This window comes from Bos grunniens, chromosome 10 (genome assembly GCF_055505025.1).
Source record: "Bos grunniens cultivar Pamir isolate PY7600 chromosome 10, Bosgru_T2T1.0, whole genome shotgun sequence".
NCBI lineage: Eukaryota > Metazoa > Chordata > Mammalia > Artiodactyla > Bovidae > Bos > Bos grunniens.
Window position 1 is genome coordinate 93,322,785 of NC_141174.1, and position 15,296 is coordinate 93,338,080.

The 15,296-nt window shown below is 42.8% G+C and overlaps 1 protein-coding gene across 2 annotated transcripts in view; it reads left to right on the plus strand.

Moving 5' to 3' along the window:
- TBCA (tubulin folding cofactor A) overlaps positions 1-15,296 on the plus strand; it is a 214,018-nt gene that overhangs the window by 117,493 nt on the left and 81,229 nt on the right. Inside the window, exon 1 of one of the 2 annotated variants that reach the window (XM_086323148.1) lies at positions 12,812-12,965. The exons of the other annotated variant lie outside the window; for it this stretch is intronic. Within the exon in view, the coding sequence (XP_086179274.1) occupies positions 12,913-12,965 (53 nt within the window). The 5' untranslated portion in view covers positions 12,812-12,912. Of the gene's footprint in view, positions 1-12,811; positions 12,966-15,296 lie in introns of those variants that run through there. 2 annotated transcript variants of the gene reach the window in all.

A 15,296-nucleotide genomic window follows, 5' to 3' on the forward strand; every position in this document is an offset into this window, starting at 1 on the left:
AAAGATAAATTCTCAAAACAACTGAACATGCTAACAAAGCCTTTTCTTTAATTTTGTTAATTTTCATCTTTATTTTCCTTTACCTCTTAGGAATTTTCTTACCTGAATTTTTTTTTTTCCTATACTAGAAGAAAAATATAGACTGCAGTACTTTAAACATTGTTATGAATAATTTAAAAAATATGCCCTTCAGAGTAAAGAAAGTTCACATACATAGACTCTGCCTTGTTTGAAAATAACAATCATTTATTGAGCACTTATTACATGTTAAAAATGTGTCTTTATTTACATTATCGCATTTTATCATACTGTAAGCATTTCAGGGGAAAAATTAAAAGTTTTTATCTTTCCCAAAGGTATATAGCTGGCATTAAATTTGATAGGCATAAATATACAATTTACACAGAATATTTTAAATGTATTCATTGAAAAGATATTTTAATAATGCCAATAATAATAAATAATGCCAACAATAAATTTAACATGTGAAGATTTCTTTCCTTTACTGTTTGTGATAGAAAATTAGTCCAAAAATAGTTGTGTCTCAACTTACAACCCTTATATGTGGATAAGCAATGGTTTCCTTTGTAATTCTTTGCTAGTTCAATGAAAAAAATAAATGAACTTGTTCCATAATGTAACTTTATTGAAGAGCATCAATCCTGGATAATTTATTCCTTGCCTATGTGAATTAAGATAATAACAGTAAGTACTATTTACTGAGTATTTATGATGTGCCAGTCCTTGTGCCTAATCCTTCACGTACACGGTCTTATGTAAGTTTCACAGCCACCACAACCCTTTGTGGCAGGTATTTTGTTTCTACTTTACAGTAGAGGAGACTGAGTCTCAGAGAGAATTAGTAAATTGCTCAAGATTATCCAACAATGTATTTCTGAGGTCCCAATCACTGCTTTTAATAATTTCAGGAGCACTATTGTGTGACTAAGTGCCAAACACAAATACCAAAACATCTGAATAAAAAGTGGGAAAAAAAAATCAATCATTAATTACTGGTTGCTGCTGCTGCTTCTAAGTCGCTTCAGTCGTGTCCGACTCTGTGCGACCCCATAGACGGCAGCCCACCAGGCTCCCCCGTCCCTGGGATTCTCCAGGCAAGAGTACTGGAGTGGGGTGCCATAATTACTGGTTCCTGGTAGGCTGCAGTCCATGGGGTCGCTAGAGTCGGACACAACTGAGTGACTTCACTTTCACTTTTCACTTTCATGCATTGGAGAAGGAAATGGCAACCCACTCCCGTGTTCTTGCCTGGAGAATCCCAGGGACGGGGGAGCCTGGTGGGCTGCCGTCTATGGGGTCGCACAGAGTCGGACACGACTGAAGTGACTTAGCAGCAACAGCAGGTATCATATTAGACTTCCAGTTGTTTTACTGTATTTAACCAAGGTCATTATTGAATTCTGTTGCTCTAATTTCTTCTGTGGCCAAAAAGCCAAGGAAAATTGGTTAAGTTTTGTCGACTCTAAAGTTCCTGTATCATTTGGAAGCATGTAACTCTTACACAAAAAGGATTCTTAAAAATCACAACTGTATGGTTAAATGGCAATCACACCCACACGTGTGTCCAAAAAAATATGGTAATAAGGGAACAGAAATAATTGTAGTAATAATGAAAGTACAGTAATTAAATATTAGGGTAGTAATGTTGGAATTGAAAGTTGTGGAAGTTGAAATGAAATTTCTCTCCTCAATTAAGAAGTAATATCTTTATATTACCTTAAAATACTAGGGGAAAAGCTATTTCACAAAGACTCCCTTCCCATTAGCAGACTATTCTGCAGAATCTTAGTAAGATTTGCAGATGACTGCTTAATTTTTCGTTTTCTACTTTAGATTTTTAACACAAGAAGAATTCTCTAGGCCTTAAGTAGTTTACTATAATGGACAAGAAATTCTGTAGGAAGATAATTTAGAAAAGAAGTAAATAATTTAAATTTAAAAGCCTGTATGAATGGATCTTTGTGACTCAGTATTTAGAATATTCTTTTAGTAATCTAGAAACTATAATATGTTGTCCAAAAATCCTTATCTCCTTTTTTGTTGTCTTTCTAATTAATATTAAAAAAGAATATGCAATGACAGTTGAAAATATTTCATACCTAAGGAAGATATCTTATTGAAAGGAATAAGTCAGAGATACAATACAAATAAAATAGTCATACATATTTTGGCAAGAGTTTCAAACGGAACAGTCATAGATAGCTCCTGATAAACAACGCATAAAAAGATTTTATATATAGCATGTAGTCCAAAAACACCTTTCAGGTCTCTCTTGATTGACCCTGAATAAAAGTTATACTTCAGGTGACAGAAAAAAAGGTCCATTAATATTGCTCATGCATTTCAACATAAAAATGGAATAGAATCATTGACTACAGGTAGAAATGTGCAAAACTACTCAAGATAAATATGCTGCTTTGAGGCTGCACATTCACTCCACTTTTGTCTGCCAGCCTGATTTTTGAATTGGGCACTCATGGATAAAAAGTATGTGATCTGAAAAAATAGTGTGTGTCTTTTAAAAGTCAGTGTCATGTAATGTCATTCCTTTTGGCAAAATTTATGTTACATGGTGTTAGGCCATGGGCTGAGCTAATGTAACATGATGCATTAAAAACTGCATATCCTGATTGCAATATGTGTCAGAACTATGAATTGTTACATCAGATACCTGTTCAGCTGTAAATGGGGCCCTCTATAAGTCACTGGCAAAAGGATGATATTCTCCTGATGCCTGTATAGAACTCTTGGTATCTAAAACACGCAGCCTTCCGACCTCCATTCTCTGTGACATGTGGCCATTTAAGTTGCATGTTTAATACATGCATACAATGAGAACACAGCACATTATTAAAGCCACAACTGGAAACATTTTTGTTTTCATAGGCATCTTTCTTCCGAAGATCCAGTGGCTATATCTTCCCCCCTCTCCCAAACAAAGACACACACATGGAATTCTGGTGGATTCTGTATTAGTTAGAAAATCCTTTGGGCTGCAAGTAACAGGAATCACATAAACAGTAGTTTAACACATAAGGATTTGTTTTATCACATAAAATGACTGGATTCAGCAGTTAAATGATATCAGGACTGGGTATCTGAAATATCTGTCTTTTCCTCATGATTGAAAGGTGGGTGTTTTAACTCCAGTTGTTCCATCTACTTCCACTGAACAAGTGGGAAAGGGCTAGTTCCCTGTTTTTGTCCCTTTTATCAAGAAATCCAAAGCATTTCCATCAACTGCTACATGTTTCCAGTTATATCTAATTTGCCACCACTAGCTGCAAGGGAGATTTAGAAAGTAGACCCTACATGGAAACAGGTTAAGAAGAAAGGTTTGGAGAATGAGTGTTTGGTAAGCCAGCTAATAATGTCTACTGTAGATGCCCCTGACAATTTATAAATAGAGCAGAAAATAGTAGGGGGAAAATTTTAAAGAATAATCAATTCGCATGGTAATATTTTAATATTGACTTCCTTCTCTCTCTCTCTCTTTAGTCGCTAAGTCATGTCCAACTCTTGTGACCCCATGGACTGTAGCCCTCCAGGTTCCTCTGTCCATGGGATTCTCCAGGCAAGAATACTAGAGTGGGTTGCCATTTCCTTCTCCACTTCTACTTCACCCTATACACAAATATCGATTCTAGTGGAATGTGAATATAAGTGTGAAAGATAAAAAAATATATCTTCTGTAATAAAACATAGGATAATATCTTCATGATGTATGTAGGCAAAGATTTCTTAGATATAATACAAAAAGCACTCACCCTCAAGGGAAGAACGTAGTCACTGGATGACTAAAACCTGTATCTAAAATCAAGCACTTCTGTTCATCCAGCATACCGCTCAGAGAATGAGAAGGGAAGCCGTACAGCCATGTTGTTGCCCCTGAACATTCTTATACATGTCTTTTGGGAAACAAAAGTGAGCATTTGCACTAGCTCAATAATTGGCTGGAACAGAAACACAGACTTAGTGTAAATATGTGAACTGAAAGCTGTGGAAGTTTAAGGCTGACAATCAACTATGCTCCCTATAGAAGTTTCTCTTGAAGGTACACCTGAGGTGTGTATTCTCAGGGTTGCTACACTGCATTTTTCAGGGTGGAAGCGGTCTTACGAAAACAAGCTGCCACCAGATAATCTTCTCTTGGAATGGTGCCATATCAAGGGGTCAGTATTGGTTTTTCCTGCTGGCAGGTTAGCCATTTAGCAGTACAAGTAGCCAAATCAGACTTAACGAAAAGGAGCCCATGTATAAACATTTTACTAGTTATCTATGGACGTAAAATTAATTACCCCAAAAGTTAGTGGCTTAAACAGCATTTATTAGGGCTATGGGGTCTAATGTGTAGTTGCTGTGATGTTGTAATTTCATTTCATAAAACCGGATCACTAACTAGAGGGAGACACCCTGGAGAGGTTACCTAAAGAAGTACTGTTGATAAAAACGTGACCGGTCTCTTGCTTTCCTCAAAGTTAGAAATCTATGTCAGTCTCCTGTTTGACTTTTATTTAACTCAGCAAATACTTACTCTGCATCTACTTGCCATTAGGCATTAAGATTCATGCTGGAGAGACTAAGATGAACATGATGTGGTTGCTAATCTCGACGAGCTCGGAGTCAGTTGAGGGAGAATGACATGCAGAGATGGGGAGACTAACTCCACAGCCCAGTAAGTGTGGGGAAAACAACTTGTATTTTCAGGGAAGCGGTAGCATTCTTTAATAAAATATCACCTCAGCCCTCCAAGATTATTAGTAATGGAGAAGTGCCACTCAGGGAGGAGATGGCTGGACTTTCCTCTTGTCCTGCCAGATTCATGAGTCCTGGGTATCTCTCAGATCTCTTCAGGCTTCAACCATGAATGTTGATAAACTGATCGCTTACAGAATCCCCCACAGATTTATTCCTATAGTTCACCTGAACCCAGGCTGGAGTCTTTAAACAGAACTCAATTAAGGTTTATGGATAGGACTTCCCTGGCAGCCCAGTGGTACACTTCCACTGTGAGGGGTAGGTTCGATCCCTGGTCGCAGAACTAAGATCCCACGTGCCAAAAAAAAAAAAAAAAAGGCCAAAAAAAAAAAAAAGAAAAAGAATAGAAGGGTGTCAAACAGTAAGAAATGCAGCTTGCGTGGTTTCTATTCCAAATACCAGAGGGCATCTGCTTGCCTAGATCTTGCAGGCCTCCTGTGGTTAGTACTCTCCCATAGTAACAAGAAATAACCTTCCATTGGTCTACTTTCTCAAAGTCCAGACCCAAAGGAGCAAGGCACAGAGAAAGATGTGTGTGTTGGGGCGGGGGGAGGGGGTCTTAGAGGGTGATGATGGTGTGTTCCAGATTATCTTGGTAGCCCTCTTGTTGGAATGAGAAGGCTCCATGACATATTGTTAAATGGGGAAAACAAGATTTTTAAAGAGGGATTTATTCATTCAAGAAATGTTTATTGAGTACCTACTATGTGCCAGGCATTGCTACATGCTGGGCTACAGTGGTGGATAAGTCCAACATGGGTCCTTTTTATATGAAGGTAATAGTCAAACCATTTCTGTCCTTTATCGAGCCCATCTTTGCATGAAATGTTCCCTTGGTATCTCTAATTTTCTTGAAGAGATCTCTAGTCTTTGCCATTCTGTTGTTTTCCTCTATTTCTTTGCACTGATCGTTGAGGAAGGCTTTCTTATCTCGTCTTGCTATTCTTTGGAACTCTGCATTCAGATGCTTATATCTTTCCTTTTCTCCTTTGCTTTTTGCTTCTCTTCTTTTCACAGCTATTTGTAAGGCCTCCCCGGACAGCCATTTTGCTTTTTTGCATTTCTTTTCCATCGGGATGGTCTTGATCCCTGTCTCCTGTACAATGTCACGAACCTCAGTCCATAGTTCATCAGGCACTCTATCTATCAGATCTAGGCCCTTAAATCTATTTCTCACTTCCACTGTATAATCATAAGGGATTTGATTTAGGTCATACCTGAATGGTCTGGTGGTTTTCCCTACTTCAATTTCAGTCTGAATTTGGCAATAAGGAGTTCATGATCTGAGCCACAGTCAGCTCCTGGTCTTGTTTTTGTTGACTGTATAGAGCTTCTCCATCTTTGGCTGCAAAGAATATAATCAATCTGATTTTGGTGTTGACCATCTGGTGATGTCCATGTATAGAGTCTTCTCTTGTGTTATTGGAAGAGGGTGTTTGCTATGACCACTGCATTTTCTTGGCAAAACTCTATTAGTCTTTACCCTGCTTCATTCTGTATTCCAAGGCCAAATTTGCCTGTTACTCCAGGTGTTTCTTGACTTCCTACTTTTGCGTACCAGTACCCTATAATGAAAAGGACATCTTTTTTGGGTGTTAGTTCTAAAAGGTCTTGTAGGTCTTCATAGAACCGTTCAACTTCAGCTTCTTCAGCATTACTGGTTGGGGCATAGACGTGGATTACTGTGATATTGAATGGTTTGCCTTGGAAATGAACAGAGATCATTCTGTCATTTTTGAGATTGCATCCAAATACTGCATTTTGGACTCTTTTGTTGACCATGATGTCCACTCCATTTCTTCTGAGGGATTCCTGCCCGCAGTAGTAGATATAATGGTCATCTGAGTTAAATTCACCCATTCCAGTCCATTTTAGTTCACTGATTCCTAGAATGTCGATGTTCACTCTTGACATCTCGTTTGACCATTTCCAATTTGCCATGATTCATGGACCTGACATTCCAGGTTCCTATGCAATATTGCTCTTTACAGAATCGGACCTTGCTTCTATTACCAGTCACATCCACAACTGCGTATTGTTTTTGGTTTGGCTCCATCCCTTCATTCTTAGAATGAAGATACCAAGGGAACATTTCATGCAATTAGAGATACCAAGGGAACATTTCATGCAAAGATGGGCTCAATAAAGGACAGAAATGGTATGGACCTAACAGAAGCAGAAGATATCAAGAAGAGGTGGCAGGAATACACAGAATTGTACAAAAAAGATCTTCATGAACCAGATAATCACGATGATGTGATCACTCACCTAGAGCCAGATATCCTGGAATGTGAAGTCAAGTGGGCCTTAGAAAGCATCACTATGAACAAAGCTAGTGGAGGTGATGGAATTCCAGTTGAGCTATTTCAAATCCTGAAAGATGATGCTGTGAAAGTGCTGCACTCAATATGCCAGCAACTCTGGAAAACTCAGCAGTGGCCAGAGGACTGGAAAAGGTCCGTTTTCATTCCAATCTCAAAGAAAGGCAATGCCAAAGAATGCTCAAACTACCGCACAATTGCAGTCATCTCACACGCTAGTAAAGTAATGCTCAAAATTCTCCAAGCCAGGCTTCAGCAATACGTGAGCTGTGAACTTCCAGATGTTCAAGCTGGTTTTAGGAAAGGCAGAGGAACCAGAGATCAAATTGCCAACATCTGGTGGATCATGGAAAAAGCAAGAGAGTTCCAGAAAAAACATCTATTTCTGCTTTATTGACTATACCAAATCCTTTGACTGTGTGGATCACAATAAACTGGAAAATTCTGAAAGAGATGGGAATACCAGACCACCTGACCTGCCTCTTGAAAAACCTATATGCAGGTCAGGAAGCAACAGTTAGAACTGGACATGGAATAACAGACTGGTTCCAAATAGGAAAAGGAGTACGTCAAGGCTGTATATTGTCACCCTATTTATTTAACTTCTATGCAGAATACATCATGAGAAACGCTGGGCTGGAAGAAGCACAAGCTGGAATCAAGATTGCCGGGAGACATGTCAATAACCTCAAATATCCAGATGACACCACCCTTATGGCAGAAAGTGAAGAGGAACTAAAAAGCCTCTTGATGACAGTGAAAGAAGAGAGTGAAAAAGTTGGCTTAAAGCTCAACATTCAGAAAACGAAGATCATGGCATCTGGTCCCATCACTTCCTGGGAAATAGATGGGGAAACAGTGGAAACAGTGTCAGACTTTATTTTTTGGGGCTCCAAAATCACTGCAGATGGTGACTGCAGCCATGAAATTCAAAGACGTTTACTCCTTGGAAAGAAAGTTATGACCAACTTAGATAGCATATTGAAAAGCAGAGACATTACTTTGCCAACAAAGGTCCGTCTAGCCAAGGCTATGGTTTTTCCTGTGGTCATGTATGGATGTGAGAGTTGGACTGTGAAGAAAGCTAAGTGCTGAAGAATTGATGCTTTTGAACTGTGGTGTTGGAGAAGACTCTTGAGAGTCCCATGGACTGCAAGGAGATCCAACCAGTCCATTCTAAAGGAGATCAGCCCTGGGTGTTCTTTGGAAGGACTGATGCTAAAGCTGAAATTCCAGTACTTTGGCCACCTCATGCGAAGAGTTGACTCATTGGAAAAGACTCTGATGGTGGGAGGGATCGGGGGCAGGAGGAGAAGGGGACGACAGAGGATGAGATGGCTGGATGGCATCACTGACTCAATGGACGTGAGTCTGAGTGAACTCTGGGAGTTGGTGATGGACAAGGAGTCCTGGCATGCTGCAATTCATGGGGTCGCAAAGAGTCACGACTGAGCGACTGAACCGAACTGAACTGAGAGCTGGAAAGTGACTCTAGGCAGTTTGGCCCCAGAGTTCATGCTTTTAACCACTACTCTAAATTCCTGACACTGGGAAACATTCTGCCTATCCCCTATCTTTAGGCATGGGGCCAAACACTATGATCTTAACGCATAGCCTCAAGCATACAGTATAGACACATAGACACAGATGAAACACACACTGCGGGCCTGGCCATGTGCTGTGTGCTCAGGTGCTCAGTCATGTCCAGCTCTTTGTGACCATTTGAAGTGTAGGTCGCCAGGCTTCTCTGTCCATGGGATTTCCCAGGCAAGAATACTGAAGTGGGTTGCTGTATCCTTCTCCAGGTGATCTTCTGGACCCAAGGATCAAACCAGCGTCTCCTGTGTCTCCTGCGTTGCAGGCAGATTCTTTACCTGCTGAGCCGTTCATTGGGGAAGGCCTGAGCGTAGGATTGGGTGTATACAGCAGCAGCAAAGGTCTTTTGGCTGGTATATTACATTTATTTATTACTGGTTCACACATACAAGGTCATTAAAACAAAGGGAAAAAAAGCAAATGGGTGGAGGCAGAGTTGGGGGTTTGGTGAGATAGTAGGTATTTACATCAAAAACCTAGGCTGAGGGAAAAGCTGCAAAAAGTGCAAAACTGAGGTCTGAGGTTCTAGAAACCATGGCAAAAAGCAAAGAATGAAGTGTTACAAAGTTTTTGTTGCCTGACTGAAGGAAGATCCTTGACAGTAGCAAGAACCCTAGCTTCACAATCTTTTGATGTTTGGTTTTACTGTTATTGTTTCTTTGGCTTAAGGGGTTAGCTAATAACTTTATATTAATGATCTACTGGATTTCTGATTGTAGCATTTTGCTGTGGTGAGTCCCATTGTTTTTTTTTTTTTTCTTCTGTTTTTTACTTTTACTCCTCCCATCCCATATGTCATAGCTCTACTGTGTCACTTGAAATTGTATTTCCGTATGCCAACCAGTACGATGACAATATTTATTGAATTTAACACCTGCTGTATACTGAACACAGGAGGAGATTAGGAGAGGAAGATTTATAGAAGACAAGGTTTTTGTCTCTAAAGAGGCTTGTAATCCAATGAAGAGTTAAGTAAGCACATTCTCATGAAGAACTCAAACATAGATTTTAAAAAGAAAGATAACCCAAATAAAAATGAATTTTGGGTGATTCCAAAGTATCCAAGGAGCATGAAATAGACAGAGGTCAGTCTTGCTAGACTTCCTCCAGGAGGTGGTTTTCTTTTTTAAATGTTTGTTTATTTATTTAGCTGTGCCAGGTCTTACTTGCCCTGTGTGATAGCTTTTGTTGCAGCACATGGGATCTAGTTCCCCAACCAGGGATAAAACCTGTGCCCCCTGCTTTGGGAGCACCATGTTAACCACTGGACCACCAGGGAAGTCCCCAGGAGGTGCACTTTGATGTTGGATTTATACTGAAGTTCTTGAACTATCAGGGTCTTGACCTAATATCCATAGCTAGTCACAGAAGCCAGAAGGAAAGCAAGTGTAGGGAAGGGTAAAGACAGTGAGGTTTTTGAAGAATGATACCAAGAAGCTAGAAAAGAAAGGAGCACTGCCCTGCGTTCCCTGGGGGACCCCATCAGGAAGAGGGCAGATGGAGCTCACTGGAGGCCTGCCTCATTTTGTGCAATAGAGAGGTATTTTGGAAATATATCAGATCAGATCAGTTGCTCAGTCGTGTCCGACTCTTTGCGACCCCATGAATCGAAGCACGCCAGGCCTCCCTGTCCATCACCAACTCCCGGAGTTCACTCAGACTCACGTCCATTGAGTTAGTGATGCCATCCAGCCATCTCATCCTCTGTCATCCCCTTCTCCTCCTGCCCCCAATCCCTCCCAGCATCAGAGTCTTTTCCAATGAGTCAACTCTTCCCATGAGGTGGCCAAAGTACTGAAGTTTCAGCTTTAGCATCATTCCTTCCAAAGAAATCCCAGGGTTGATCTCCTTCAGAATGGACTGGTTGGATCTCCTTGCAGTCCATGGGACTCTCAAGAGTCTTCTCCAACCCCACAGTTCAAAAGCATCAATTCTTCGGCGCTCAGCCTTCTTCACAGTCCAACTCTCACATCCATACATGACCACAGGAAAAACCATAGCCTTGACTAGACGAAGCTTTGTTGGCAAAGTAATGTCTCTGCTTTTTAATATGCTATCTGCTGCTGCTAAGTCGCTTCAGTCGTGTCCGACTCTGTGCAACCCCATAGATGGCAGCCCACCAGGCTCCTCTGTCCCTGGGATTCTCCAGGCAAGAACACCGGAGTGGGTTGCCATTTCCTTCTCCAATGCATGAAAGTGAAAAGTGAAAGTGAAGTCGCTCAGTCGTGCCCGACTCTTAGCAACCCCATGGGCTGCAGCGTACCAGGCTCCTCTGACCATGGGATTTTCCAGGCAAGAGTACTGGAGTGGGTTGCCATTGCCTTCTCCCAATATCTAGGTTGGTCATAACTTTCCTTCCAAGGAGTAAGCGTCTTTTAATTTCATGGCTGCAGTCACCATCTGCAGTGATTTTGGAGCCCCCCAAAATAAAGTCTGACACTGTTTCTGCATTTATTTCCCATGAAGTGATGGGATCGGATGCCATGATCTTCGTTTTCTGAATGTTGAGCTTTAAGCCAACTTTTTCACTCTCTACTTTTACTTTCATCAAGAGGCTTTTGAGTTCCTCTTCACTTTCTGCCATAAGGGTGGTGTCATCTGCATATCTGAGGTTATTGATATTTCTCCCAGCAATCTTGATTCCAGCTTGTGCTTTCAGTCCAGCGTTTCTCATGATGTACTCTGCATGTAAGTTAAATAAACAGGGTGACAATGTACAGCCTTGACGTACTCCTTTTCCTATTTGGAACCAGTCTGTTGTTCCATGTCCAGTTCTAACTGTTGCTTCCTGACCTGCATACAGATTTCTCAAGAGGCAGGTCAGGTGGTCTGGTATTCCCATCTCTTTCAGAATTTTCCACAGTTTATTGTGATCCACACAGTCAAAGGCTTTGGCATAGTCAATAAAGCAGAAATAGATGTTTTTTCTGGAACTCTCTTGTTTTTTTGATGATCCAGTGGATGTTGGCAATTTGATCTCTGGTTCCTCTGCCTTTTCTAAAACCAGCTTGAACATCAGGAAGTTCATGGTTCACATATTGCTGAAGCCTGGCTTGGAGAATTTTGAGCATTACTTTACTAGCATGTGAGATGAGTGCAATTGTGCGGTAGTTTGAGCATTCTTTGGCATTGCCTTTCTTTGGGATTGGAATGAAAATATAAAGCAATAGTAAAGAACTGTTGAGTATCTATTATGTGTCAACCTTCATATCTACTCTGTAAGTGAAAGTCGCTCAGTTGTGTCAGACTCTTTGCGACCCCATGGACTATACAGCATCGAATTCTCCAGGTCAGAATACTGGATTGGGTAGCCTTTCCCTTCTCCAGGGGATCTTCCCAACCCAGGGATTGAACCCAGGTCTTCCGCATTGCAGGAGGATTCTTTACCATCTGAGCCACCAGGGAAGCCCCTACTCTGAAAGTGGACATTAATTTTTCTATTTTGCATACAAGGAAAAAGGCTCAGCAATGAGGTTAAGTGGCCTACGTGTCCAGTGTCATCTAACCATTAAAGGGTAAAACCCCGAATGCCTGCGGGTTGATTTGATCACGAAGCCCAAGCTTTTTGTGTCACACAAATTTTCTAAGTGGAATGTTTAAGATACACTTGAGGTGATGACTATTTATTAGGTACATTTATTCACATAAATGCAGAGGTCTGGACTAGAGGGTAAGGCTTCTCTTAACTACGTGAGTGATGGTGTTTTATTTCTTTAAACCTGCATCATTCTGCCCTATTTACATAAAATAATGACACCGAAAATATCTTCTATTTTTGGGTTACTCCGTCCGTTAAGTAGATAATCTCGCAAAGCAATCCCATGGCCAAAGCAGCCTGTCCGGGGAGACACTGAAGTTTCCCCAAAGCCCAGATTGCGGAGACGCGGGAAAAGTGCTAACTTGTATCCACACTAAAAGGAGGCTTGTTCAAGAACTAAAAGAGAAGCGATTTGAGCTAGACGAGGGCAGGTTCGCGACCAGGGAACTGGGTGGAGGCAGGGCAGGGCGGTAAGCGGCGACCGGCCCGCGGCCCGCGGGAGTGTGGAGGCAGGGCAGGGCAGGGCGGTAAGCGGTGAGCGGAGCCGGGGCCGCGGCTGGGTGTGCGCACGCGCGCCGGGCAGCGCCGGCTACGCCGACAGACCCGCCTCCTCCGCGCGGTCTCTCTCCACGGTTACCCCGGTTCTCAGCCCCTCCTTTCCGCGGCGCTCGAGGGACCATGGCCGATCCTCGCGTAAGGCAGATCAAGATCAAAACCGGCGTGGTGAAGCGGTAAGGAGCCGGAAGCGGCGCCGCGACTGCTGCCTCCTCTCCCTCACCTCACGGCGGCCCGAGGGGCCCGGCGGAGCGCAGGCCCGAGGCGGGCCCCGGGCTCCAGGCCTCACGTGGGGCTCCGCGGCCGGTGGGCTCGGGGCGGGGACGGAGGGGGCGCGCGGGTGCCCGAGCCCGCCGGCCTGGCCCCTCCGCACCCCGCGCCCGTTCCTTCGAAAGCCCGGCGGGGGAGAGGCAAGCGTCCCTGGGCCGCACCCCTCCCGCGCCCGCGGCCGAGGAGACGGAGGGCGGCGGCCCGGCCCACTGCGGTCGTGCTCCGGGTCTCCCCGGAGAACCTGGCCGGAGGGGGCGCTTCCAGGCCTCTACCTGCGCTCAGGTGGAGGCGCGAGCCCGTTCAGAAGTTTAGGAGGGCGTCCCGAGGCCGCCTTCATCCGAAATGGGAGCAGGCGGGCGCCCTGTCATCCAACATGGCAGGCGGGACAGTCCCAATCTGGGCCGTGAGCTTCCAGCGCTCTCGACAAACTTCCGAGGCCTCGCTCTCCCCGGCTAGCGTCCCCGCGGCTCGCCCCAGAGCCTGTAGGATAAGCAGCCATCCTGGGTAGGCCAGTCTGGTAGTTCGTCGTTATTCCAGCCGTGGTTAGACACTGGAGTGCTTGTGAGAACTTTATTGTTCAGACCCCAAAAGGTCAAACTTCCAAGAGAAAAGATGAACAGCCTTCTGAAGAAGCAGGTTAATTTGGCAGTAAATCTGTCTAATCCTAGCTCTCTGGCTTCTTCCTTTTTGCACACCTTTCCTCCCTGTGTTGATATTTTTCACCAGAGGGATGACAAGGCAAAGGGGAGAATGGATTCACTTAACGAAGCTGTTGCCTCTGAGGCTTATTAGTAGAGCCTTACACTGTCCTCTCCTAGAAACTGTTATTGTTAAGGCAGTTAAGGAGACAGGATGAGTCGTAGTGAAGTGGACAGCTTTTCTGAAGTGAGACTGCTTGGGCTCGAGTCTTGATTCTGCCATGTTATGTACTGTTGAAGACATTACATCTGCCTCAGTTTCCCCCTTTGTAAAATGGAGTACCAGCCTCATGCAGTTGTAGCACCTGCTGTTGTGTTTAACAGTATGTGGAAAGTACCAGTACATGTTGACTAATACTATGATTTGTATTCCTGTTTTACAAATGAGAAACTGAGCTTTGAAGTTGAAATAGAAAAAATAAACTTGTTCGGGGTCATTGCTAGTTAGTGGCAGAGCAGGCAAAGAACTGAGGTTTCTAACCTACAATCTTTTAAGTTGCAGTGCCCCACCCCAAGGGTATTTTTTTAATGTGTGATAATAGGAGGAGAGTTGAGATGTGTAATTGAAAACATAATTTGCACTGTTACTCACCCCAGAGTTCTGTTGTTCACTTTTGTTTTGCTTACTTCGGTTATGTCATTTTTATAAATCTATTTGGCAAAATGATTTGCCATATATATCCAAAAGGATATGATGAAGAGTGCTTTAGATGGAAAGTCATGAGAAATGACTTCTTTTTTATTGAGGTATAGTTGATTTACAGTAGTAATTTCAGGTATATAATATAGAGATTCAGATTTTTATTTTTTATTCTCCATTTAAAGTTGTTACATTGACTGCATTCCCTGTGCTGTCCATTCCCTTACCCACCTGGTAGCCACTAGTTGGCTCTGTGAGTCAGTTCCTGATTTGCCATATTCATTAGTGTGTTTTATTGTTTAGATTCCACATTTTATGATAACATACAGTATTTGTCTTTCTCTGTCTGACTGACTTCACTGGTCCTAATGCCCTCCAGGTCCATCTATATTGTTGCAAATGGCAGAATTCCGTTCTTTTTTATGGCTGAGTAGTAGCCTACGGTGTCTGTGAGTGACGTTTTCTGTATGCATTCGTCAGTTGATGGATACTCAGGTTGCTTCCATAGCTTTGCTTTTGTAAATAATGCTGCTCTGAACATTGGGGTGCATGTGTCTTTTCAAATTTGGTGTTTTCATTTTCTTCAGATAACTACCCAGGAGTGGAATTGCTGGAGCATATGGTGGTTCTGTTTTTAGGTTTTGAGGAACCTTGATGCCGTTTACCATAGTGGCTGCAGCAATTTCCATTCCTCCCCACAGTGTACAAGGATTCCCTCTTCCCCACATCCTCACCAACATTTGTTATTTTGGGAGACACGCTGATTTGGGACATCCCAGGCGGTGCGGTGGTAAAGGACCTGCTTGCCAGTCCAGGAGACACAAGAGATGGGAGTTAGGTCCCTCGGTAGGAAAGGTTCCCTAGAGTGGAAAATGGCAACACACCCCAGTATTTTTGCC